The sequence below is a fragment of the Panthera tigris genome, chromosome A2, assembly GCF_018350195.1.
Source record: "Panthera tigris isolate Pti1 chromosome A2, P.tigris_Pti1_mat1.1, whole genome shotgun sequence".
Classification (NCBI taxonomy): Eukaryota; Metazoa; Chordata; class Mammalia; order Carnivora; family Felidae; genus Panthera; species Panthera tigris.
The window spans coordinates 27,379,941-27,406,310 of record NC_056661.1 but is presented as its reverse complement, the minus strand read 5'-3'; the positions used below and the strand labels follow the sequence as shown (position 1 = coordinate 27,406,310).

General features: G+C 40.3%; 1 protein-coding gene across 11 annotated transcripts in view; it reads left to right on the top strand.

Annotated features, from left to right (window-relative positions):
* Positions 1-26,370, top strand: part of FHIT (fragile histidine triad diadenosine triphosphatase) — a 1,407,272-nt gene that overhangs the window by 1,365,046 nt on the left and 15,856 nt on the right. For all 11 annotated transcript variants that reach the window (XM_042979314.1, XM_042979313.1, XM_042979310.1 and 8 more), the window contains one exon: positions 12,999-13,108. In XM_042979314.1, coding sequence (XP_042835248.1) covers positions 12,999-13,100 — 102 coding nt within the window. In that variant the 3' untranslated portion in view covers positions 13,101-13,108. The remainder of the gene's footprint in view (positions 1-12,998; positions 13,109-26,370) is intronic.

Sequence of the window (26,370 nt, the reverse complement as noted above, 5' to 3'; positions counted from 1 at the left end):
ACAGCATCCTGTGTGAAGTGTCATACCCAAAATAGATCCTAGGGGGGATTCAGTGAAGGGATACATCAATTTCAGACATCTGGAATCCAATTAATAACTTCAGTGCTCTTACATAGCAAATGCTACTATGTTGTAATTTTCACGGAGGTTCTCCGAATGGAAGCTGGATTTCCACAGGGAGGGAAATTGCAGTCATCCTATGTTGTAAAATCTATGTTGCCTAAGGATGGCCATGTTTGTTTTCATTCATGGCCTGTTTTGCTGTAGTTATGCTTATGACTAATTGAGTATCCACAAGCCCATCATTCAAGACAAGAAACTACCATTTTGACACTATCCTACACCTACACCATGATGATGGGCCCACAGCCCACCCTTTCACTTACACCATCATATGGAATCTCATGGTCCCATTGCTTTCACTTCTTTTTAAATAGTTTTAGGCATCCCTATGCATTTTGTAAAAGGATAGATTTTTGAGTTGCTTTTTAACTTTATAAAAAAGCATCATGTAGCACATTACCTTTTATTTTTCCTTCATCATATGTTAAGATTTGGCCATACGGGCTAATTGTCTCTGTCAAACAGTCATTTTGATCACTGTAATATTTCATTATATGACTATATCTGTTTATTCATCTACTTTCTGAAGAATATTGATCACTTCCAGGTTCTTGCTGTTTTAATTAGAGCCACTTTGAACATTCTCATGTACAGGAGAAAACTTTCTCCCAGGTATATACCTGGATATAATACTGCTGAGTCACAGGGTATTGTGAATGTCCACTTTAGGCAATCATGCCAAACTATTTTCCAAAGAAGATGCTCCAATATATCCTCTCACCTGAGGTCCGTAGTCTCTCTGGACCACAGAATTGACAGATTCAGGTGTAGCTCAAATTCATCAGCATTTGAAGATGATATTTGTATGTGAACTTGTCCTGTGTATCCGAAGAAGCTAAGATGTCTATGTAGAGGTTGGGGAAGAGAGAGTCAGACTCAGGGTGAAGACAAATGGTCTCTTGGCACAGCTGGTCAGCTAGGGTCCCACTGTCTCAGGGAGGGGTAAGATTTCAAGCCAGGGTACCAGTGCCCTTTGGATTGTTTGGACTGGAGAATTTTAAATATTGGTTTCAGACCCTGATTCTAGAACAAGAATTTTTCAAATACTTGTTTCTTTGACTTTAAATAGATACCAGAAATTTTAAGAAGCACTTTCAAGCATTTTGATCTTTTATCCTTTTTTTAAAGGTTGCTTTTTAGCAACCAAACTCCTTTAAACCCCTAAGCAGCACTGAGATGAGATTAATTAAAATATTAGGACTCTTAAAAGATTTTTATGGGTTGTTTATTCTTGAAGTTATAACTCCCAACAATGACATTTTAAAATCAAGCTATACACACACACACACTCAAATATGTGTGTGTGTGTGTGTGTATGAATCAAGCCTGGATTTTCATATATATAGTTATATTTACTGATATGCCATTTATGTAAATCCCAGGCTTGGCCCTTTCTACAGTGCCTCTTGAACATCTTAGTAGTAAATAAATGAGAGGTTAGATTCAGGAAGCTGAAAAAGGTGAAAGGATCTCTTTTCTAGTCTGATGCTTCAAAATAGTCACAAGCCTGGCATTGCATTTTAGGTGTTCACTGTAGTGAAGCTGTATGTGTATGTTTGCAGTTGCCTTACATCTGTTTTCTGTGATTTCTGGATTATGGTCACTTATAGGGTATATAAAATGAGCAGTTGAGCCTATAACAAGGAAATTTCAGTTTCTTTCAAGTATTCTGGTTTTTGGTTTTGTTTTGTTTTAAAAGGCATTTGAAATCCTCTGTGACAAAGATCTGCTGTCACGCATGGTAAACTTAGGGTTTCAGCTGCATCCAAGGCTTTATATCTTCATTAAAGAAGGTATTTAAATGAAATAGAGAGAGGCATTAGGGAAAGGTTGGCTCCTAATTTATTTGTGCAACTCGAAACAGCCCAGCTTTGAAGGACATTGGAACAGTTCCATCAGAAGTGAATGGGTTTGTGAGTAACAGCATGTTACATTCAATGGGTGTGTAGCAGGGGGTGTGGTTTTGTAACCAAAGGCAGAACAATTATCTTGTAAAAGGAAGAAATTCATGAGCAATCTAGGGAGTGGTGAGTACCCTTAGAATATAGATTTTATGTTAGTCATTTGTCATCTGCCAACATTTGAGTCCTGGTGCAAGGCACCTGGCCAGATGGTGTTGCGTAGCTCTTTTAGCTCCACCAAACATATGGTGAATATTCGGAAAGATGCTTGTGAGGTCACCCTGTGTCCTCACTGCTCCTCGGTGGTAACCACTTGTGCAAAAAGTTTGCCACTCATTTGCTTTTCTGTGGAAAATGTCCTATCAGGATGGCCTGGTATTAAAGAGAGGTAGAGGCCCAGGAAGCAAAACTCAAGCCCCAAAGTGGCATTACCTTATCTCACAAGCAAGGCTGGGCCCAGCTGTTCCAGCTGGCCTCTCCTCCTTCAGCCCTTGGAGTCTAAACTTACCACATCTTCACTTGATTCATATTCTTCTGAGACCAGCAAAAAGTAGATGCTCCACAAAGATGATGTGACTGAATCATCCCATTCCTCTCTCTTCTAGTACTTGTGCCTCTGCTACTAGAAGGAAGGGGATTTGCCTGCCTCTTTGGGTACTTCCTCATTCTGCTCCCATCACTGACCTTCAGCCAGTTCACAGACCATGTGGATACCTCTGCCCTTCCTCTGGGTATGAGTACTTGCTGAACCCTCTCAGCCTCCTTGTCACCTCCTCAGAGCAGCCTTCCCTGGCTGCGTTGTCTGATGTACTTCTCTTATTCTCTGGAATGGTAGTAATCGATTTGATTTGAATAGTTGCCAATTGCCTGCCTTTTCTCCTCAAATGTAAGCCTCCTGAGGGCAATAAACCTTGTCCAGCTTGCTCACCATTGCACAGTGTAATACCATGTGGCAGACATATTACTACTATTAGTTGAATAATTGAATTTTGAGTTCTGTAAAGAAATAAGCTTCCAATGCTTGGGGCACCTGGATTGTGCAACCCCCAGCCAACAGCTCACTTAGTTCAGCATCTCCAAATGGGTTTTATTTTGAGGGCTTAGTTGTTGCTGCCTGGATTGTGGTGAGCAGGATTCTGAGGCCATATCTACAATAGGGTGTGCCTGGTGGTGTGCTTCTTACAATACAGATGCTCCACTCTCCTCGAGGAGAGCTCTCTTGCCTGGGCTGTGTTTCTAAAGGTTCTGTAATGGGCCTTTGGAAGAAGAATCTACACTGTAGCAGGAGCAAATATGGCAACATTCAGGAGATTCAAAAGAAATGAGAAACTGGCCCCTTGCCTTTTCTCTTTCCTCATTCTGAGTACCACAAGTTGACATCACTCTAGGAATAAAGGAGAACACTCTTGCTCAAACACCGGTATCCAAGACATGGGGTGGGAGGAGGGGAGTAGGGAAGGCCTGTGGAATATGGCTGGTGAGGAAATTGGTTTTTGAATTAACATTTCCTTTTCTGAAGTTTGCTCCATCATGAAACTCCCTTTCAGAAGCAGTTTCATTTCATTTCTCAGTGAGTGCATTTCTGAAACAGGAGGCCTGAGGAAATCAGACTGGTAGAAATCTCTAGTCCCTGTTGCTTCACCAATTTCCTACACATTAAAAAGCCAGTAAAACTCAGCTACGATGGAGCCTGGGGTGAGGTGACAGAGATCAGTGATTATTTACTGAAAACTTGCCTGAGATGCAGTTGTCCCCTCAGAGGAGGCTGCCCAGCCTGATCTCAGCTGGGAGGTAGATCTCTGTTTGCAACTTGTTTTCTTCTCTGTGCTGCTCTATCATCCCTGCTTTCAAAAATGTTAACCAAAGAAAAGTTGTCAAGAATTTACAGAGTGGATCCAATGAGTGTACTAGGAGCCTATAAACCATATTGATCCAGACAACTACTGTTCCTCAGTAGTCATGTGATGTTGGTTGAGTGATTTAAGTGCCTTGGAGACTCAGATGTTTCATCTGGAAAATGGGAATGTTGAACTTGTGCAGCCACTAAGTTGGGAGGGAAAGCACCTTTAACATATGCTTCTTGACTACATACTGGGTGTCAGACCCAGCAACCATTAAGGATACACCAATGGATGTTACTGTAATTTGGTGATTTGTACCATACACATGAGAACTGGACAGAAGACTTTCTATCAAATTAACTATTATTGAGGGATTATAATGGGAATACCAAGGACTGCTGGGTTAGCACAGTTGATTGCTCTACCCAGCCCAGGTAATCACTATTGCCATCATGGGATTTCATCTGAAATGATTGGCCCGATTGTTAGGTGGGATCACTCTCATCCCTTATAAACATGAGGCTCATGTGGTAAACTATGAAGAAAATTTTAGCTGTAAAATTTAATCCTAAAATTAATTCAGGTTTGTATTTTACTCTCTGCTGGTGATTCTCGAATGTAGTGACTCCCATATCAACACCCCTGCAGCCCTTCACGGTCCAGTCCCTGAGCCCTGTTCCTCACCTGCCCTGATGCCATGTTGTAAGAAAGTTCTAAATGGTGGCAGGCCAGGAGGCAGCATGGCAGAGCCAGGAAGCCCCGTCTAGGTTTACCTTTCTCAAAGATTGTGCCTCTGACAGGAAGTGACTACTTTGTTATTTTCATTGAAATCAACTGCATAAGACCAGGAGCAGAAACCTCCCTTTGCTGAATTGCTCCTAACAAGCTTCTGATGGAAAACTACAAATTATAACGTCTGGCCAATTAAAGCAATTTTATGATGGCAGCCATGTACTCCACCAAACCTGAATTACCCACCCTGGTTTGTACAGGTTTTACAGGGTTCATGGGATACTCTGAGGACCATTCACAGTACAGTCAATTGAGTAATAGCTGGTCCAAATTGTGATGCTGGCAAAGTCTCATTTGCTGCTTTGGCAATCGGCTTGACAATGTGATACTTTAATGTATAATTGGATAAGCAATTGGGTTCTGTTATAGTACAGTGGTTTGGCATAATTATTTTCCAGTGCTGTGATTTTCTAGTTAATAAATACTTTTGGGGGTTACAAATTCTTAAACATCAACACTCTATACTCCTTGAAAGTAGGATACCATTAATTAATATAAGAGCTTATTTCAGCATTTTGGCCTCATTGGCAGTACTAAAAATTTTTTTTGCTTTAACTCAAGCAAGTTAGGCTTAAGTCAAAGCTTAGACAACTAATCAAATGATAAATGCTTTGTGCATTACCTGGATTTCTCTCCATAAAGGGCAATGATTTGGACTTTGGAAACTTCACAGTGAACAGAGGGAACCAGAGGCCACTTGGTTGCACTTAGAAGTCTCACAATCTAGCCATTAGTTCAGGGCTCCAGCTCACACAGAGATTCAGAAGGGAGGCAGTCGCAGTGCCTGAGTGGCTCAAAGGGTTACATGTCAACTCTTGATTTCATCTCAGGTCTGATTTTAGGGTGGTGGGATCAAGCCCCTTGTCATGCTCTATGCTAAGCGTGGTGGAGACTGCTGAAGATCCTCTCTCCCTCTACCCCCACCACTCTGTGTGCATTAGCTCTCTCTCAAAAAAAAAGGGTGGGGGGAGGCAGTTAACATATTTTTGCACAAAGAAATATTTGCAGAACCTCAGGGTTCTATGAAAGAAGTAGCTACCAATGGTTGGCAGTACAGACTTATTATTTTGCATCAAATGAAAGCAAGAGGAGATTCATTAGGACACCAAGAGAGGCCAAAGTGGGTGACTAACTGCTCAATAACCAGCACCGAGAGAAACGGTATTTAGTGTTTGGGGAGGAAACTTGTGCTCAAAGGATGCTGGCTGTGTGTATGTGACGGAGTGAGACAACATCCAGAATTATGAAATATCACTCAAGTCAATCTAAATGGTCCAGGAAATCTTAGGGAGTTTGGGAAGCAGGTAACTGAAGAGAGTCACATACTGGGCAGTACAGGAGTGATTTTCATACTGGTTCAGAGCAGCCTTGAGCAGGGGAGCCAGCATCCAAGCGTGCTTTACATAAAGTGCCTGGCAGGAAGTTGTCAAAGAAAGATCTGCCTGAAGGGAGGCATGGAGACCCTCTCACTAACTGCATACACTGTAGCTAAGTCACCAGCACACTGGATTATGGGGCAGCTGAGCTCGCCTCCAGCCTGACAGGCCCCCTTCTGGTCCAGTCTATGCCTGCCCAGCTCCCATGATTTCTGGTCCAGCTGCTGCAGTAGCGGTCTCTAATTCATTCTCCAGCCAGGCCACTCAATGAAAAATTATTCTAAGCTTTTAATTTCCCTTTAATTTCTTCTTCTGCACCAAAAATAAAATTCCCATTTCTCAGCCATCCCCACAGGCTGCAAATTATCTGCCATGTCCCTTACTTTTCTAGTCAGTGACTCAACCAAGATCCCTTTTCCCTCGATGCTGTGCACTTCCGTTCCCTCTGCATGAAATACCCTTTTTCCCTGCTCTCGATTCATGGCTTTCTAGACATTGTTAGCATCTCAGCTTCTCCATCATTTCTTCAGTGAGGCCTTTCCCCCCACGACCCCTCCCCCACCATTCTACCATCCCCACACATCACAATGCATTGGTTGCTCTTCAGAGCTCTTATCATTTTAAACTATTTTGACTTTCAATGTCTGTCCAAAAAGAAAAAAAAATTCTGAAGCCTCCTTTGCTTCAGCCCAATAGAAACAACTACATCCACATCCTAGAAGGCCCATGCTGTAGCCTCATACTTGCAGTGACTTTCCTCACCTCAGCTATACTTCCCACCTCTGGACCATCTTTCAAGGTTAATGCTGTGCTTAATCCTCTATTTCTGACATTGTTTTACTTCATCTATTTTCTCACTCGACTCTTTACCTTAAATAAATTTAGTTTAAAAGGAAATTTGAGATGACATCATAAATGGGAGATAACCCTCAAAATCAATATGATGTAAACAAAACAATCTTATTACATTCTAGCTAGAGTCTGGATGGCTCCTCTCTTTCTGCTAGAGGTCATGCTGGTACCATAGTAAGGACATGCTAGTACTAAGACTTTTGATTAATCAGATTGAAAATGGAGTAACTTTCTCTTAGCAGGATTCAAAGCTGTTTGTGGCTTTGAATCATAGACTGGAGGCCATCTTCTGGGCCAATGAGATACCTTTCCCATCTTTTTTTTTTTTAATGTTTCTTTATTTTTGAGAGAAAGATAGTGGCGGGGAGGGGCATGGAGAGCGGGAGATAGAGAATCTGAAGCAGTCTCCACACCGTCAGCGCAAAGCCCGATGCAGGTCTCGAACCCATGAACTATGAGATCATGACCTGAGCCGAAGTCAGATGCTCAACTGACTGAGCCACCCAGGCACCCCATGTTTTCCCCATCTTTAAACAATGGAATGTTAAGGCTTCTCAAAATGGCAACTAAATTTCAGTTCTCTGACAACTCTGAGAGAAGGTCAGGCTTATGAGGAAAGCTAAGTCAGAACTCCTCAGGAAAGAGGGGTGCCAGCAGTTGAGGAAGCTAGCCATGGCAGGAGTTGCAGTAGAGCTGGCATGCACCTCATGTGTTTGCTAAAGCCATTCCCACTGCCCAGAAATCACATGCTTTAAGCCCAGTGGAAATCCTGATTTTTTAAGTCAACCAAAGGCCCTACCTAGCAAGAATTACTCTGTTCCTCAGATATCCTGAGAACACTGTGATGGAACTTCTAGCCCAGTTCTTATACCAGACTGACTTATATTACATATGTATAAATCTGTCTGCCCTTTGAGGTGGTGAGACCCCAGGAGGCACAGATTGTGGCTTATTCATTTCGATAGTTCCCATAATGCCTAGAACAGTGCCTGGAATATATCATGTGCTCAACAAAGGCTTGTTGGCTATATTGAAAATAGAGGCAGAGAATTAGTTCTAAAAGAAAATTATGGATTTACTTCCGTGTTCATTGATATTATTTCCTTTTCAAGACTATACAAACACCTGTCTGAATAGAACCATCAACCCGTAAGAAATAGTTTAAGCTTCCTGCTCTTTATGTTGTTTTAGAAAATAACAATGAAATATATTAATGTACTCTATAACAACACTCAAGTTTATATTCAGCACTTGCTTCTTTAAGAAGTGGTATTAAATTGTTTCCCCCCACCTTCCCCAGCCTTTGAAGACAACTTGGCATTTTATTACAGGTTAGTTCCAAATCCTGAAAAACATTTAAATTATTGTGAATCATTCTTCCTACTGTATTCCATTACAGAGCTATAAAAAAGTCAATAGCCAAGGCAGTTTGAGCATTACATCAGGGAATTGATCTTTACCTCACATACCTTGTGATAGCACGCTCAATGCCCAGGAAGGAGCAGAATGTCAAAATTGACACATATCACTACTTCAGTCAGAAATCCTGTTAACACTACCTTCTCCAAAATCATTTCAGGCAGATAAAGTGAAATGACTGCAGATACATTTTTTTTTATCTCTTTTCAAACTTATATGGAAATAGAATGCTCTTCCAAGAGCCATCACAGACTTTGTTGAGTGAATAAAGATTTTTTGGCTCAAATTTTTTTGCAAACTTTCTAACTCTGGTGAGCACTTTCCCCTAAAGAACCAAGTGCCTGTGAAAACAGTGTCAACTGTTCAACAGTTTCACTGTTGCCTAGAGAGGAGGTAAGGAATGTGCTGTGGTGTTGAGCACTGTCATGGCCATTTAACTTGTGTGATATGATTACCAGGAGGAAAGACGGAGCACCGTAGTGCATTGAACCCCAGACGCCGTCAACAGGAAGAAGCACCGTTCCTTCATGTACGACTAACAAAGAAAAACACTGCCTATTAAATTATGACACCGTCGATTGTGGAGCACACTTTGATTTCAGAGATGTGAAAATGTGGAAAAGTGTGCGCCTGAGAACCACTGAGCTGTGAGGTTTAAAGAGTACTCCTCATTTCATCCAATACTAAGCCTTAGAGTGAACAAAATGCTAGTTTTGATTTTGGTCTTCCTTTGGACAGCCTGTGTCTTTTCCTGGATTCATAGCAAGGCAGGTGTGGGAACAACCCAAATGTGAACCAAGAACTTTCAGTGTTTTGGTTTTTCTTTTTCAAAGGGGGTCCCCCAGGCTGAGTTACCAGATAAAATATAAGGAGAAGCCCAGTTAAGTTTGAATTTTAGATAAATAAGTAATACTTTTTAGTAAGAATATGTCCCAAATATCACATGAGCATACAGGACACTCAGTTAATTTGATTTAGTATTTTTATTTGCTAACTCTGGCAGCCCTGATTTCAGGGTAATTTTGACTGCATTTGATCATTACCACATGCTTTTATTCTAAGACCTTGACCTTGACCTGTGAGGAGCCTCCATTGATACCTTTTTTACTCTTAACAACCTGGAGAGTTAGGGATTATTATAGGTCATTTTAAAGCTGCAGGAGCTAAATTTTCTCCTCAGACTTCAGTGCCTCACTAGAGTCGTTGGTTTGGGCCATACGAATTCTGACCATAGCTCTTAATCCTTTTAGTGTATTTAAGGTCCAAAAAGACACACGTCATTGGGGAACCATGAAGATAGGAAAGGCAAGTTTACTCCTGGACAAAACCTCTCTGTCCCCACTGTGATGGGGATGGTGTATCCAGCCTGATAGTAGTAATAATAGCAGCAGCAAACACTAAGTACCACTTATTACTACTAAGTGCCAAGTACATCTACTCAAAACTCTTACTGCTCCCTTTTTACAGTGGGGGGAAACTTAGGCACAAAGAGGTTAAGGAGCTTGCCCTCTCATTGTCAAAGTCTGAGCCTAACCTTATCTTCTTGGAGAGATGTTGCTAGATGTTCCTTAGATAAGCCCTTCTCCCCCGTCACTCTGTATCACAGCACTCTGTTTCTTTACCAAGTTGAAACTCAAAGCCTTTCAAAGCAGGTCAGGCCCTCCCAGCAGCAGCACTCCCATTTGGAAATGCCTCCTCCTTATTTGTAATAAATCATTTGGTGCCTATTCTCCCTACCTGGGTACCCTTCATATGGGCAGCAAAAGGGTCTGTTCCATTTGTAAATCCCCCCCCCCCCATTTATAATTAACCATTTGGTGCCTATTCTGAGTATCCCGTAATGACAATAAATGGGTCTGTTTCAGTGTTCTAGTGCCAGGGCCAGCCCTTAGCATTGTGGGGACAGAATAAATACCATGTGCATTAGTAAGCAGTCAGTGCCTTTCCCTGTGGACAGCCTAAATTAATCTGGAAGGTTCATCTGAAGTTCTCCCCTCCCCCAATAAAGCTTCCTTCTGGCATGTAGTGCCTTCTGCATAAACCACTGTTTGAGGTCACTAGAGCTTACCTCTCCCAGCCTGCAATGGCTTGCAGCCGCCAGGTTCCTGGGTTGCCTCAGGAAGGAAGAAATGTACCCCAAACTACACCACGTTTAATTTCTAAGTCACCTGGGTGCCTCTTTGAAGACGCAGGTCTTGCTCATCAGGATCATTCCTGGACTCCCTATTTCTGTAGATAAGAAAAGCAGTTGTAGGACAGGGTTTGCAAACAACAGCCTCTCTTCTATTGACAGGGTGACAAGCAATGGTCTTAAAGGGAAATGTATTATTACTCTATGTGCATGGGCTCTATCTATACACATACACATTTCTCCCAAATGCCTTGCTTCTCAAGGAGTAAGTGCACCTCAGAATTAACTGAGAAGTTTGAAAAAGTCCCCAAACCCAGGCTGTCCCCAAACAAATTAAATCAGAATCCCTGGGTGGACCCAAGCAATAGTGTTTTTTAAAGTTCCCCAGGTGAATCCAGTGGGCAGCCAGCACTACTGTTCTAAAGAAAGCCACATTTTTCCATCTGGGGCTTTTAGGAGGGAAACCTCTCAGTTTTAAAAACCATATACAGCAGAGCTTTGCAAATATGATTAGTTTTTGTTTTATTTCTCTACCTCGCATAAACAACTTCGAAGTGTGGGCACAACGTTGCCATCTGTAAGGCATATGACAATAACAGACGGTCTCCTAATAACCAGGGAGGCATTAACGTTCACAGGCTCTAAATTATTTGGATTCATCTGGTATGATCTGTGGTGATGAAGCCACTTAATGCTGGGTTTCTGTGTCTTTTCAATGGCAGCACCAGAAGTGGGAAGGCCATATTTTCTGGGCTGTATATATTGTTCTTTGTCATCCTATTGAATTGTTACAAGATGGATTTATAACAGACCTAAAGCTAGTATCAAAATGAAAATTAGTTCTTGAGTAGAAAAATAGCAATCCTGTTTGACTCGCCTGTAGCGATGGTGTTCTATCTGCCTCTGCGAGGAGGGAAATGACTTCTTAATGTGGTTTTCTTCCACTAAGGAGAATTAAATCTATGTGGCAAAATGTAAAACCAGAGTGCTGGCAGCCAAATTCTGAACAGAAGATCCATGACCCTCATCAACATATTTGTGGCCCAGTTATATGCTAATGAACCTCATTTAGACTCAAACTTACCCCAAGTGGAAATATAGCTCAGCTGGAGAGCCTGGGTGTCATTCCTTCACTGGTTTGCTTTGTGTGTCAAAGTTTGCTCAGAAATACTGGGGAAATTTCTCCACCTGCTCCAAGGGGCCACGTTGGGGGGAATGGGGCCTCTCTGGGTTAGATTTACAGTGATTTTGGCCCAAGATAGCAAACTCCACTATGTTAGTGGGGAGACTTTTTGCTGAGGCATCAAGATGCTTTCCAAAGGACTGCCTTTTGGCTGGGGAGGGGACTGTGCCTGGTGGGTGGAACTGGCCACTCAGGTGGCAGGCAGCTCCTCTAGGATAGATAAAAAGGCAAAAATTGTTGGGAATAACTCAGCCACTGCCTAGCTGGCTGATCTTTGACAAGCAAATGAACTTCCTCAGAGCTCAATTTCTTCCTTGGTAAAGATGGAGCGAAGCAGTGCCTGCCTTGTGTAGGGATTATGTTCAGATTAAATGAAATGGTGCAGGATGAAATAATACACATCAAAGAAACTACCGGTTCATATCATAAATACTGGCCATCATTGGTACTGTTAAAACATTTAACTCAAACGACTTACAAAATACTACACTGCACATCCTGTGAATTTATACCTTCAGCATTTTACAATGGATAAAGCCACACACAGGAATAACAAATTTAGTTAATAAAACTGAACTGCAATAGGAGATTAAGGGGGAAAATTGAGCTCTTCTAATGAAGAGCTCTGAGAACATCCTCTCTCTGGTAGAATGGAAATTTTATTTACTCTATATGCAAATCTGAGACATATACAAGATGTTTTTAAAAATAAATATGTGTATTTGAAGAGGATTTTTAAATGATTTAATTGACTTAGATCGATTGTTAATTTCTTGATGTTTTCTAATTTTTTTTAACTGTTTGCCTGCTAAAGCCTCTTTTAATGGATATGCTCTTATTTCTTACTCAGTACTCATGGCTCTTGTACTGTTATCACAGATTTGCTTGGGCTATTTTGCTTCACTGAACAAAACTGCCCCGAGCTCATATAAGAGAGACTAAGCCAAAGAGAATAGTAGGGAAACCATAGGCCACTTTAGGAGAATGATCATGGGTAGGTGTAAAACAGTTTCTTCATTGAATGGTGAGTAAAATACATGAATGATGCCAGCCAAGCATAAGATCAGAGAGTACTGGGGATTACTGTAAATGGGAGGAAGCTCCCCAGTCTGTGACCTCCCACTTACAGCCTCCAGCAGACAAGACAAGGCATCGAACAGGCCACAGCATAGCCTGATCTGGTTATGTTATCACCAAAGCCGGAAATGTGGACACTTACATGACACCTCCCCATTTTCAAATTTTGGCAACCAATACAATTAAAGGACATACACCTTTCAGCCTCTGATTTGCAAATTCTGTTTAGCCATCCGCACAACACTTGTTCAGAGATCCCAAGGACCCATTATTAATAAGCCTATTCCATTGTTTTCTCCAAAGCTCCAGAAACATGACAAAGAGGAAGAGGACTCCCCAACCTTGTGGAGATCTGAGGAGGAAATGGCATCAGAAGCTGCAGCACTAAGGGTCTACTTTCAGTGACTTTGCAGGTAAAGACTGTGCTTTCATCATCACTCACAGCTTCCATGGGGCCTTGGAAGGAGACTCCCTGCCCAGGATGGGGACACATAAAAATAGGTACAGAGGAATTCAAAAGATATAAAAGCCTGAGGGGGAAAAAACCCTGACCCTTGAGGCAGGGATTCCTACCTCTGGGTTTCCTCTTCCTCCCTGCCTCCATGTCACCTTCTACATAACTATCAGCTCACTTCCTTCCAGCCACCTTCCCCTAGCCCACCTGGGTCACCATCCTGCCCTTCTCCAGTTCAATCCTGCCAGGCAGCCCAAGATCTTTTGTAATGCATACCTGATCCTTTAAAAAGTTAATACCCACTGAGAGCTCTAGTCTCAGATTTCTACATAGGCTGGAAGGGGTTTGTGAGCCAGCTGACTCACTATCTTCTGACCAGATCAGTCTTTCTTCCACTTGGGCCTCTTCTCTTCAGCTGCTATTTGGTAAATTGCTTTTGTAAATTCCCTTTAGTTTTGGCTGCTGGGAAGCTCAAGGCCACAGGGAAAGGGCAGACATGATAGAATTATCTCTTTGCATTAATGATGTTGAACTGTTGAGAGATGACAGATTTAAGATTCTGGTGGAAAGCTGTAGCCAGTTTCCTTTTTTAAAATGCATATCTGCACCAAATATTTATAGAATATCCAGGAGCTTATGGATCTTCTGAAATGTACTAATAAATGGGGTTGCCATGAAATATTGGGGCATCCCTAGACTAAAAAATACCACCTATATTTTATCTGTCAACCCTGCAAAAACAAAACAAAACAAACAAAACTCCTTCCATGGTCCTCAGATAAAGTGTCTCTCTCCTAAATAGTTTTTTTCCTTTTGGGAATTATCTGCTTCATCTGGTCTTGTGTTTATACTATAAGCTGTTGAAGTAGATCAGACACAAATTAAAAACACAATTAGTGAATACTGGTAGCAACAGAATTATATAAAATTATATCCACTGCTTAGTGGTCATGATTTTTAGGTAGAAAATATGTTCATTGTATTCCATTTTCCCTTTGAAATAGGAGTCTTTTATAGTTAGTTTTTAGTATTTGTGCATTTCTTGGGCATTCTTTCCCCTGCCTCCTTTTTAAAGTATTCCAATTACTTGAAGACCAAGTATCAACTATGTCTCCCCCATTATTGTTCATGCATGTCCTAGTGCTCAGGCACTTGCATTCTAGAACACTTATTGCATTGGAGAATGAAACTGGAGAATGTCATTGGCTTGTCAGCTACATTCCATTCAATTGCCTGAAGGGATACAGTGTAGTGCTAGCAAAAGCTGTCTTTGATCATTTATTTCTAAACTTTTCTACTGTTCACCTTCTCATTTCTTCCTTCTTCCCTTCTTCCTTCCCTCCTTCCTCTGGATCAAGCCAGTCTACCTAAGAACACAGACCCATAGGCATGGCTGCAGATCTCCTTCTGTTCCTCTTCTGAAAGCCAGTGTGTCATTGTGGGATGTCCCATTCAAATGGGGTTGCTGTTCTTCAGACTCAACTTACTAAGCTGATCTTTTCTTTTTTTCTTCCAGTTTCTTATGTAATAGGGACTTCCAGATCAAGGCAAGAAAGCTCTAGACTTTTCCTGAGGCTTGCTGAATTGTAGGACTCTGTGTTAGAATGCATTTTCTAGACATTTTAAGAGGATTTAAACTCACTACCCAAGTTTTCTGTATGCTTTGCTTCACCAGTTTTTTCTTCTGTCATGCCTTGAGGCCTAACATCTCCTGTCTTCTGGGTGAATCAACTTGCCTTGGAAGTCTTGCCAGAAAGACATTCATCCCAGCTTGCTGTACAAACTATTGCCACAATGCCTGTGGGTTTTTTAAATTAATTAGCATTAATATCTCTCTTTAAAGGCCTTTGGTTACAGACCAAACAAATCACCTTCAGTTTTCTCAGCCATCAGAGGTAGGAACAGAGAAAAGGAGCGATGATGATGTGGGTTGCCAAATAGCTCAACTAGTAACTTGGAGGCTAGGGACTTAAGCATAGGGTCCTAAGATTTCACCAAGAGCACCATCATCTCCTGCAGTATAAAGGGATAATATATATTTCCCCTTAGAGGCAAAGGTTTGATACCCACTCTCCTTCCTTTTCAAAATGCATCTGCATACCAAATGTTTATGTAATGTTAAGGGATTCATAGAACTTCTGAAATTTCATTAATAAATAGGGCTGTCATGCAATATTTGAATATACCTAGACCTAAAAAAATTATTCATTGTTTATGTGAAATTCAGATAAGCTTGACCTCTCCAAGGTTTCCCCATTACACCCTCAGCAGCAAGTCGGTCTTAGGCAGAGCCAGTATGGAGACACTCATGTTGCTCACCTGGGAAGACTGCGCAATTCAAAACATGCACAAAGGCATTTTGCCTGTGCACAACATCCCCATTACACCCTCAGCAGCAAGTCGCTCTTAGGCAGAGCCAGTATGGAGACACTCATGTTGCTCACCTGGGAAGACTGCGCAATTCAAAACATGCACAAAGGCAGGTAGGCTAGGGTTCAGCCCTGGAAAGGATAATAATAGCCAACATTTCCAAGTTTCTAAGATACAGGTTCTATTATCCCATCTTGCAGATAATAAGAAAACTGAATCTCAATGATGTTAAGTGTTATTACAAGGTAAATAGTTCCAAGTGACAGAGTTGAGATAGAACCCAGACACTCAAACCCCAAAGACCATTCTCTTAGTCTCTGGACTGCCTATCTTGCTAAAAGAGCTCACTTTCCCAGCCAACACAGCCCCTGCATTCCAACTCTCCTTGCTTGCAAGTTTTTCCAGACTGAACTAATTCTTATCTAGGCACCTGTCCTCTTCACTCCACCATGTGACCAAGTACCTAAGTAATATGACCTTGGGCAAATACAGTGTTTCCCAAATCTCTCTTATTCCTATGTCATCATGCCTTTCTCTCTCTCTTTCTCTCTCTCTCTGTACCAGGGTATTGTTTACTCATTATTTACCTGATTCACTTTTAAACGTTCTATGTTAACGTCAATGAAAAACAAGTATTATTTGCAATTAGAAATTAAGAATAAAAATAAATATGAAAGAAAAACAATGCTGATGAATTCCAGCTTGGCATAGTTGCTTGCCTATAGACATTGGGAGTGAGATTCATTCTCTCTTTGCTAAAAAGAGAGGCTAGCCATTGTTACAGAGGCATTCCATTCCAGCACTGAACAAAGACTCTCTATTTGACTTATTTAAAAGGATTAAAAGGGAATAATTTATTAATAGTGAGATTCAGTGAAGATCATCTAAAATTATCATAAACAGACAAATGATACCTGTCTTTGGAAGACAGCAATGGAGGTCAGAATTCAAACCCAGAGCAAGCTGACTCCAGACCTGTAGCAATCCCCCTAAGTTAGTGCTCCCCATGTCTCTCACCAGGTATGTGGAGAAGATAAGGCACCTGGGGGGAACCAGAGTCAGCTTCCCTAGGGATAAGAGCCCAGTCTCTTGTACTTGGCTGGAGGACACTGGGCAGCAAGCCCCACATCATGCCCTACTGCTCCTGACAGGCATGCTTAGTCTCTAGGCTGATGGGATCTATCTGAAATCACTGCTTCTCCTGGGAGACCAACTCCTAGGGCTTGGCCTTCACACTGTGTTTGCCATTAGTCTATCTTAAAAACCAGTGTGCAAACCTGTACCCAGAGATGCCCAATATGGGGAAGGGACTATAACAGACAAAAACAAAACAAAACAAAACAAAAACCAAAAAACCTACTCTCTCCTGAATGTTTGGTGTGGAAATACTAGCAACCTCCCAGTAAGTAGAAACCCCTGTTTTGTATCTTCTTTATGTATAAACCCCCATTAATCCTCAAGCATGACAAGACTGCCATAGGACAACAGAGATAAACATCCTCAAACTATGAACTCTTTACTTAGCCTCTTGAAGCCATCAGGGCATCAACATTCGCTTAGATGTATAGAATTCTCTTGATCTTCCCATGTAATCCTGCAGGATGTTTTGGTGTTTTGACTACTCTCTGTATCCTTTTCTTAGCAGAAAATGACTTTGAATTGCAATTTCTTAAGCAATAGTGAAAAACAGACATTGCCTTCATCAGGCATGGCAGAGACAACAGCCCAAGTGTTGCTGAATGAAGCTCCTCCACCTGACAGATCCCTGATGAGGGTGGGAATCCCTTGGTTCCAGGAATTCAACATCTGCCTTCTGCTTAGGTGAATTTATGCAGTGGCTCCCCACATACTGGGCTGAGTTCCGAGATGGGGCTTTGTGATGGCTCTTTTGGTCTGTGTTCTGAATCACATCAGATTACAGTGCATCCATATCCCTTATCTAACTGCATCTTTCCTGGAACATAATAATTCTTTACATAGGTGTTTAGTACCTGGGTGTGCTGCCTTTATACACCCATGTTGAGCTTCCTACTTAATTGTAAAGCAATGCCATGTGTCCTAGTGAGGGAAGGCTCCCACCCCATGTTAGAACTGAGTGGGCTAGTTGCTTGTAAAGTCTGCAAGCATCACCCCTAACTCTGATAGGAAGAGCAGAGAAGGTCTCCACACCCTGTTGTGTCAGCAGAGTTCATTTGTAATTCATCAAACTCTCCTCTGTGCATGCCGTTATTTTATAGATAATTGGTTGCCTCTCATTACTCATAACAGAGCCATGCAATTTCAAAGCAACTGAGTCAGCCCAAAACAGCATTATTAGTAGTTACAGATATACTGTCGAGGCAAAATTTTGACACTGGCATTTTTGAAAAATCACCATAATTCCAGCCACTGGACCACACTTATATCATAATCATGGACAGTTGAGGTGGACGAGAAAGGACAGGTTTGCTTATTTAGCACCTGTTCTGGTCACTGAATCATGCCTTTTAAAACATACCCCACCAGTTTGGACAAATTCTCCTCCTTCTCAGAGAGGGTCTGCTCTCAGCCTAGCAGCCTCTGATGAGAAAGGCCAGAAAACCGATCATAGTATTCTCATGTTTTCTCAGGAGAGAGGAGGGTTTTAATGTCAGTTCCTTGGCAGTTCAATCCTAAACCTACCAGGCAATCCCCATGTGGAGGTATGATTAGGACCGATGAATGTGTTTACCAACACTCATTGCCAAATTAATACAATCAAAATTTTTCTTTACCATGGAAGTACAAGAGAAGATTCTTTAAGGCTAATGACACTTTAGTATATTCAAAGCTCTTTATAAAAAAAAAAAGTCATCATTTTAAACACAGCTGGAAAAGAGATTTTAGTTTGGTTTTTCTTCTTCTGCACTTCATGTTTCTAGAGGATTGTGCTGCCTCTCCTCTTATTCTGTGAAGACTACCTTTACAGAACCAGATTTCAGTAGTAAGGAATTAAAGACTCTATGTTTTGGATTAAATATAAATCAAGTCACTATGGTCTAAATTGTGAATGAGAAACCATAGATTTATAGCAATTTTAGAAATAATCAAACCTGATGTCCTATTAAGTGGTTTATTTTGCCACAGCCCAAAAAGATGACCATCTAGTTATACTTGAAAAACTTCCCTTTATACAAATTCTGAGACAGTCTATACCCCATGGCTTCAAAATGGGTTTTAGCTTTAGTAGATTATTTTTGTAATATTTTACCAAGATCCAGCTGTCTCTTACATGTGCCCAATAGTTCAGGCAAAATATTTCTACAGGCCACTGATGACTAAAGTATCTACAGAACTCTTCCACTGAGATTTAGTTCAAGTGATAGTAAAAATGACTCATGTCCCATGGTTAATTGTTAACTCTCATGAATCCTTGAATGACATGAACCCTCAGCACAGAGTTCTTTTCAGAAAAGTGTAATCCAAATGCCAATAATAACTTTGTTTTAGTTGCATCTTGGAAAATGATAATAGAACAAAGCCCATCATCACCATCCCCAGGATCCGCATCTCCAGAAATGGATAATGTATCACACATCAATATGCATACTCTTGCAAAAACTTTCCAAAAAATTTTACCGACTCCCAAGACTTGTTTTTTTTTTTCTTTTTCCTTTCAATGCTTAATTCTCTTTACTCTGTGTGGTGTTCTCTTTTCATTTTTCTCATTTTGTCTTTGTCTCTGCCAGAAAAGAGGAGGGTAGAAAAAGAATCTCCTAGAGGTTGTGGGAGGTTAATAGGAAGGAAGGCTCTAAACATTCATATTAGTAATCTTCAACCTATCATGTTGTCATAACTAATGTTTATACAGTTCATTCCATTCTTTCCCTAACATGTCCCTAAGCCACCTCTTACATAATAAGTCCTCCATTATTTTGACATTCCAGGCATCTATCAAGTTAAGTGCTCAACCAATGAGGGCACACTAGAAAAGGCAGTTCTAAATTGTGCTTCTTTTGGTGTTAACAGTTTTCCAAAAGACACTGCAGTATGTTTTTTTTTTTATTTGTTTAATGTTTCATTTATTTTTGAGATCGACAGAGACAGAGAACAAACAGGGGAAGGGCAAAGAGAGAGGGAGACACAGAATCCAAGAAGCAGGCTCCAGTCTCAGAGCTGTCAGCACAGAGCCTGACATGGGGCTCGAACTTGTGAACCACGAGATCATGATCTGGGCAGAAGTCGGATACTTAACTGACTGAGCCACCCAGGTGCCCCAGTATGGTTTATTCCTTCTAACTTATCCTAAGTGATGAGCAATGGAGACTATATCTTCTTTATTAAAGTAAAATCCAAAAACAATGGAGGGAAGAAAGGAGAGGAGCTAAGGAAACAACATTAACAGAATTAAAATATCCCATTAGTCCCACTTGTCTCAATAGTGTTGGTAAAATTAGACCCTCAGCCCAATTCTATGTAATGTGCCCCTTCTTTTTCCTCTTCCCTCATTTAATGGTAAATAAGGAAAGACAGTGCTATGGAAGCCATCTTGGGAGCTCTCCTTCACTTTCTTGTGGCCAGGTCATTTAGGGGATAGATACCTGCCATCCATGCCATGCCCTTCCCAGACCCCAATGCACTGACCTATTACCATTTTTCAACCCTGTCACTAGGCAAATATTGTTTCCCCTACTAGAGCCTCCCATAAATAATCTGGAATCAAGAGAAAGTCAGGTGGCAGATAATGCCTCCCCCCTCTAAAGAAAATGCTTGTCTGGAGCTTTACACAGAACTTTCTAAAATGTGCTTTGAAAAGAAAAGACTGGTAAGGTGAAAATTATGTCTCAGCCCCCCTACCAAAAAAGAATATATATATATTTTTTAGTCACTTGTCCTAAGCATTAGACATGTTCACCACCAAATCAAAGTATAAAAAGACAACTTTAAGTTTCCTAAGAATAATGTATGGATTGTCTGCCATGTTGTTTTTTACTGTCAATGGAAATGTCTTAAATAATTTAAGCTTGCTCCCTAGGAACATAGTCACTAAACTTACTCTGTGGACTTGGACACATCATTCTATTGTGCCTCACTTTTCCTGTATCTGAAATACTATTGTGGAAAGCATCTTAATTATATCCTAAGGTTTTTCTTAGAATAATGCAAAGTAATGGCTAGGAAATACACTAGCAAAAACAGCTCTAAATTGTGCTCATTCTAGATTTAATACTTCTCTGATGATACAAGAGACATTTCAGTATGTTCCGCTACCTCCAATTTATCACAAATGGTAAGCAGTGGAGACTATGAGTATCCATTACTTGTGCCAATATGTAGATTCATTATTTTCCCTGTGATTTCAATTATACTTTAAAGATGATAAATTATGGAAATGTTCAGGTAATGATAAATTAGTTTAAACAGTAATTAAAGAATACAACCTGTAGGGCAGGATATTTTCAGACCACCAAAAGAGAAAAGAAAAGGTATGACTTCTGCTTTTATTCCTACCATACAAAATAATTTGAATTAAATATCCCACAGTGTTCAACTAGGAAAAAGTTGTATAGAATATACACAAACATCTGCTAAAAGGTAACAAAGCAGCAAGGGAATATAATAAGGTCAAGATCCAAGAGCAGCTAGAAATCCAGAGAGAAGCCTAGCATTTGGGGATGCTTTTCTGCTGAGGGTATTTGTATCTTGGAGAGGCAGATGGGGCTAAAACAATAAAACCTAGGTTTCAAATAGTAGAGCACTTTCTAAATCTCCATACCTGGGTGGGCATGCAAAAATATGAGAAGGTGATACCGTTCAAAAAAGAGTGACCCAGGGGCACCTGGGTGGCTCAGTCATTTAGGTGGCTAACTTTGCCCAGGTCATGATCTCATGGTCTTTGGGTTCGAGCCCCACTTTGGGCTCTGTGCTGGAAGCTCAGAGCCTGGAGCCTGCTTCCAATTCTGTGTCTCCCTCTCTCTCTGCCCCTCTCCTGCTTGCTCTCTGTCTCTTTCTCAAATAATAAACATTAAATTTCTTTTTTAAATAAATAATTTTAAAAAAAAAGAGTGACCCAGATGTAAGCCAGCCCTGCTACCAGTGGCAGCACAATTTCAAATCATCTGGGCAATCAAGAAAGTTTCAGTCTTGGAAATGTGAGATCCCAACTTGCTAGTCTTATTAGGTTCCTGGCAGAAGCAAAGAAAAAATAATCCCTGGAAGAAAATAATATCATCCAAGATTTTAAATCATGTCTACAAATTATTTTCTTCAAATGCCCAACACATGAATGTGCACACACATACCCCATAGCATATTTGGAGACGAGTCAATACAATTAAGATTAGAATCATAGGATACCTAAAATCGGAATGATCAGAAGTAGTCATTAAAATAACTATGTTTAACTTGTTTCTAGAAAGGAAAGATTTTTAAAAACCTTTCCTGAGAGCTGGGATCTATAAGAAAATGAGATGATGTGAAAAAGAACCAAATAGAAATTCTAGAACACAAAAATACAATAACCCCAGGAATGAATTTAGCAGGAAAAGGAAAGTTACTAAATTTTTAAAGATGAGCCATATGAAAATATTCAGCATGAACCAGTAAGAGATGAAGGAAGAGTGGGAAAAAGGATAAGAAAGGTCAGAAGACATAAAATATAATGAGAAAGCCTCATAGATATGTATTCACCATTCCAAAACTTCCAGTGGAAGCTATAATTAAAGAGATAATAGCTGTGAATTTTTCAAAACTGGCAAAAGCCACCAATCCAAAATTCAAGAACACACCATACCCCGAGCAGGGGATTTGGCATCCCCACCTAAGCTTATCATGATAAAACTGCAGAAGGACAAAGAGTGAGTTGTCAGGTTTAATAGTGGGGGTAGGGTAGGAAAACCTTACATTCAAAGGAGTAATAAAGGAAGAGACCAAAGGCAACAAGAGCAAAAAAGAAAATGACAAGACCATGGAATCACATCTTTAAAGAGCTGAAAGAAAATAAGCATCAACCTAGATTTTTATAGCCAGTTAACACGTTCTTTTAGAATAAAAGTGAAATAAACACACTTTCTGACAAGGCTGAGAGAATTTGTCACTGGCAGACTCATCCAAAAGGAATTCTAAAGAAAAAGAAATCAATGGAAGTTAGAAACAATTTTGAGCTAAATGAAGAAAACTAAAAATGGTAGATGCAACTAAACGTGTTTATAGAGTAACTTACTTTATGACTGCTGTGCATTTAATGGAAGGAAATAAAAGCTGAAAGTAATATGTTAAACATCTGAATATTGCAGTCATTAAAAAGGAAAAGAGCATATAAAGAATAATTTTAGGCCAATAAATTTGAAAATTGGGGTTCAATTTGTAAATTTCTAGAAAAAATACATTTTACCCAAACTGACACAAAGTAAAAAAGTTAGTTGAGCGTGAACTTCAGTTCAGGTCATGATCTCACTCACGGTTCGTGAGTTCGAGCCCCGTGTCAGGCTCTGTGCTGACAGCTCAGAGCCTGGAGCCTGCTTTGGATTCTGTGTCTCCCTCTGTCTGTCTCTCAAAAATAAAGAAATACTAAAAAAAAATTTTTAAACCGAAGTCCAACCTAAATTAGAACCCTTCTCACAATGACAGCATTAGACCCAGATAACTTTACTGCTGATTTCTACTATGCAATTAAGAAACAAGAATCTGAATAAGATTATTATCATCTGTATGACTGTTGGAAAAATTCTGACAGAAAATAAAATGAAAGAGAAGGAAATTCTTGCACCTCTCAATTTGTTGTAGGAATTGCCTTGCACATGAACATGACAAGAACATAACATAAAGGAAATCTCCAGACTAATGGCACATGGAAACACAGATACCAAAGTCCTAAAATATATCAGAAAGGTAGACAGATGGTGTGTGTGTGTGTGTGTGTGTGTGTGTGTGAGAGAGAGAGAGAGAGAGAGAGAGAGAGAGAGAGAGAGAGAGAATTCACAATCTATGAAAAGGATAATACATTATGACCAATGCAGTGTGCTTTTACATTAGACTCTCAAGCACTGTCTTTCACCAGACTAATAAAAGCTAGGTGAAAGGATGATCTCAGTAGATGCAGAAAAATATATTAATCACATTCAACATCCAACATAATAAATAAAAAAGTTCCAGAACACTAGAACTAGAGGGAATGTGTACTTCAGGATGAAACACTGTAAACTATTTATCTGAGATTGTAAATGAGAATATTCACTATGAGCCCTGTTTTTTCACAATGTACTCAAGGTCCTAGGTAGTACAGTAAGGCAAGAACAATAAACAAAAGATAGAAGGATTATAAAGGAAGGAATAAAACTGTCATTATTTGTAGATAGTTTGATACATGCAGAAAACAGAAATGAATCTGAGAAACAACTATAATTAGTGATTAAACTTAACAAGACCTCTTAATATAAGATCAATATATCTAAGCTTTTTTATTTCTAATATGAAATTTATTGTCAAATTGGTTTCCATACAACACCCATGCTCATCCCAACAGGTGCCCTCCTCAATGCCCATCACTCACTTTCCCCTCCCCCCAACCCCCCATCCACCCTCAGTTTATTCTCAGTATTTAAGAGTCTCTTATGGTTTGCCTCCTTCCCTCTCTGTAACTTTTTCCCCCCTTCTCCTCCCCCCGGTCTTCTGTTGAGTTTCTCAGGATCCAGATGAGTGAAAACATATGGTATCTGTCTTTCTCTACCTGACTTATTTATTTTTTCTTTTTTTCACATTTTATTTTTGAGAGAGAGAGAGCAAGAGAGAGAGCACAAGTAGGGGAAAGGCAGAGAGAGAGGGAGACACAGAATCCCAAGCAGGCTCCAGGCACTGAGCTGTCAGCCCAGAGCCCGATGTGGGACTTGAACTCACAAACTGTGAGATCATGACCTGAGCCGAAGTCAGACACTTAACCGGCTAAGCCACCCAGGCGCCCCTCTGCCTGACTTATTTCACTTAGCATAACACTCTCCAGTTCCATCCATGTTGCTACAAAAGGCCAGATTTCATTCTTTCTCATTGCCAAGTAGTATCCCATTGTATATATAAACCACAACTTTCTTTATCCATTTGTCATTTGATGAACATTTAGGCTCTTTCCACAATTTGGCTATTGTTGAAAGTGCTGCTATAAACATTGGGGTACAAGTGCCCCTATGCATCAGCACTCCTGTATCTTTTGGGTAAATTCCCAGCAGTGCTATTGCTGGGTCATAGGGTAGATCTATTTTTAATTTTTTGAGGAACCTCCACACTGTTTTCCAGAGCAGCTGCACCAGTGTGCATTCTCACCAGCAGTGCAAGAGGGTTCCTGTTTCTCCACATCCTTGCCAGCATCTATAGTCTCCTGATTTGTTCATTTTAGCCACTCTGAGGCATGAGGTATCATCTGAGTGTGGTGTTGATTTGTATTTCCCTGATAAGGAGTGACATTGAGCATCCTTTCATGTACCTGTTGGCCATCTGGATGTATTCTTTAGAGAAGTGTCTATTCATGTCTTCTGCCCATTTCTTCACTGGATTATTTGTTTTTTGGGTGTGGAGTTTGGTGAGTTCTTTATAGATTTTGGATACCAGCCCTTTGTCCAATGTCATTTGCACATATCTTTTCCCATTCCATCGGTTGCCTTTTAGTTTTGTTGATTGTTTCCTTTGCAGTGCAGAAGCTTTTAATCTTGATGAGGTCTCAATAGTTCATTTTTGCTTTTAATTCCCTTGCCTTTGGAGATGTGTCAAGTAAGAAATTGCTGCGGCTGAGGTCAGAGAGGTTTTTTCCTGCTTTCTCCTCTGGGGTTTTGATGGTTTCCTGTCTCACATTCAGGTCCTTCATCCATTTTGAGTTTATTTTTGTGAATAGTGTAAGAAAGTGGTCTAGTTTCATTCTTCTGCATGTTGCTGTCCAGTTCTCCCAGCACCATTTGTTAAAGAGACTGTCTTTTTTTCCATTGGATATTCTTTCCTGCTTTGTCAAAGATTAGTTGGCCATACTTTTGTGGGTCCAATTCTGGAGTTTCTATTCTATTCCATTAGTCTATGTGTCTGCTTTTGTGCTAATACCATGCTGATTACAGCTTTGTAGTAGAGGCTAAAGTCTGGGATTGTGATGCCTCCCACTTTGGTTTTCTTCTTCAATTATTACTTTGGCTATTCGGGGTCTTTTGTGGTTCCATACAAATTTTAGGATTGCTTGTTCTAGCTTTGAGAAGAATGCTGGTGCAATTTTGATTGGCATTGCATTGATATTCTTCCAATCCATGAACATGGAATGTTTTTCCATTTCTTTGTATCTTCTTCAATTTCCTTCATAAGTTTTCTATAGTTTTCAGTATACAGATCTTTTACATCTTTGGTTAGGTTTATTCCTAGGTATTTTATGATTCTTGGTCCAATTGTGAATGGGATCAGTTTCTTTATTTGTTTTTCTGTTCCTTCATTGTTAGTGTATAAGAATGCAACTGATTTCTGTACATTGATTTTGTATCCTGAGACTTTGCTGAATTAATGCATCAGTTCTAGCAGACTTTTGGTGGAGTCTATCGGGTTTTCCATGTATAGTATCATGTCATCTCCAAAAGTTAAATCTTGACTTCATCTTTGCCAATTGTGATGCCTTTGATTTCCTTTTGTTGTCTGATGCTAGAACTTCCAACACTATGTTAAATAACAGTGGTGAGAGTGGATATCCCTGTCGTGTTCCTGATCTCAGGGGGAAAGTTCTCAGTTTTTCCCCATTAAGGATGATATTAGCTGTGGGCTTTTCATAAATGGCTTTTATGATGTTTAAGTATGTTCCTTCTATCCCGACTCTCTCGAGGGTTTTTATTAAGAAAGGATGTTGAATTTTGTCAAATGCTTTTTCTGTATCGATTG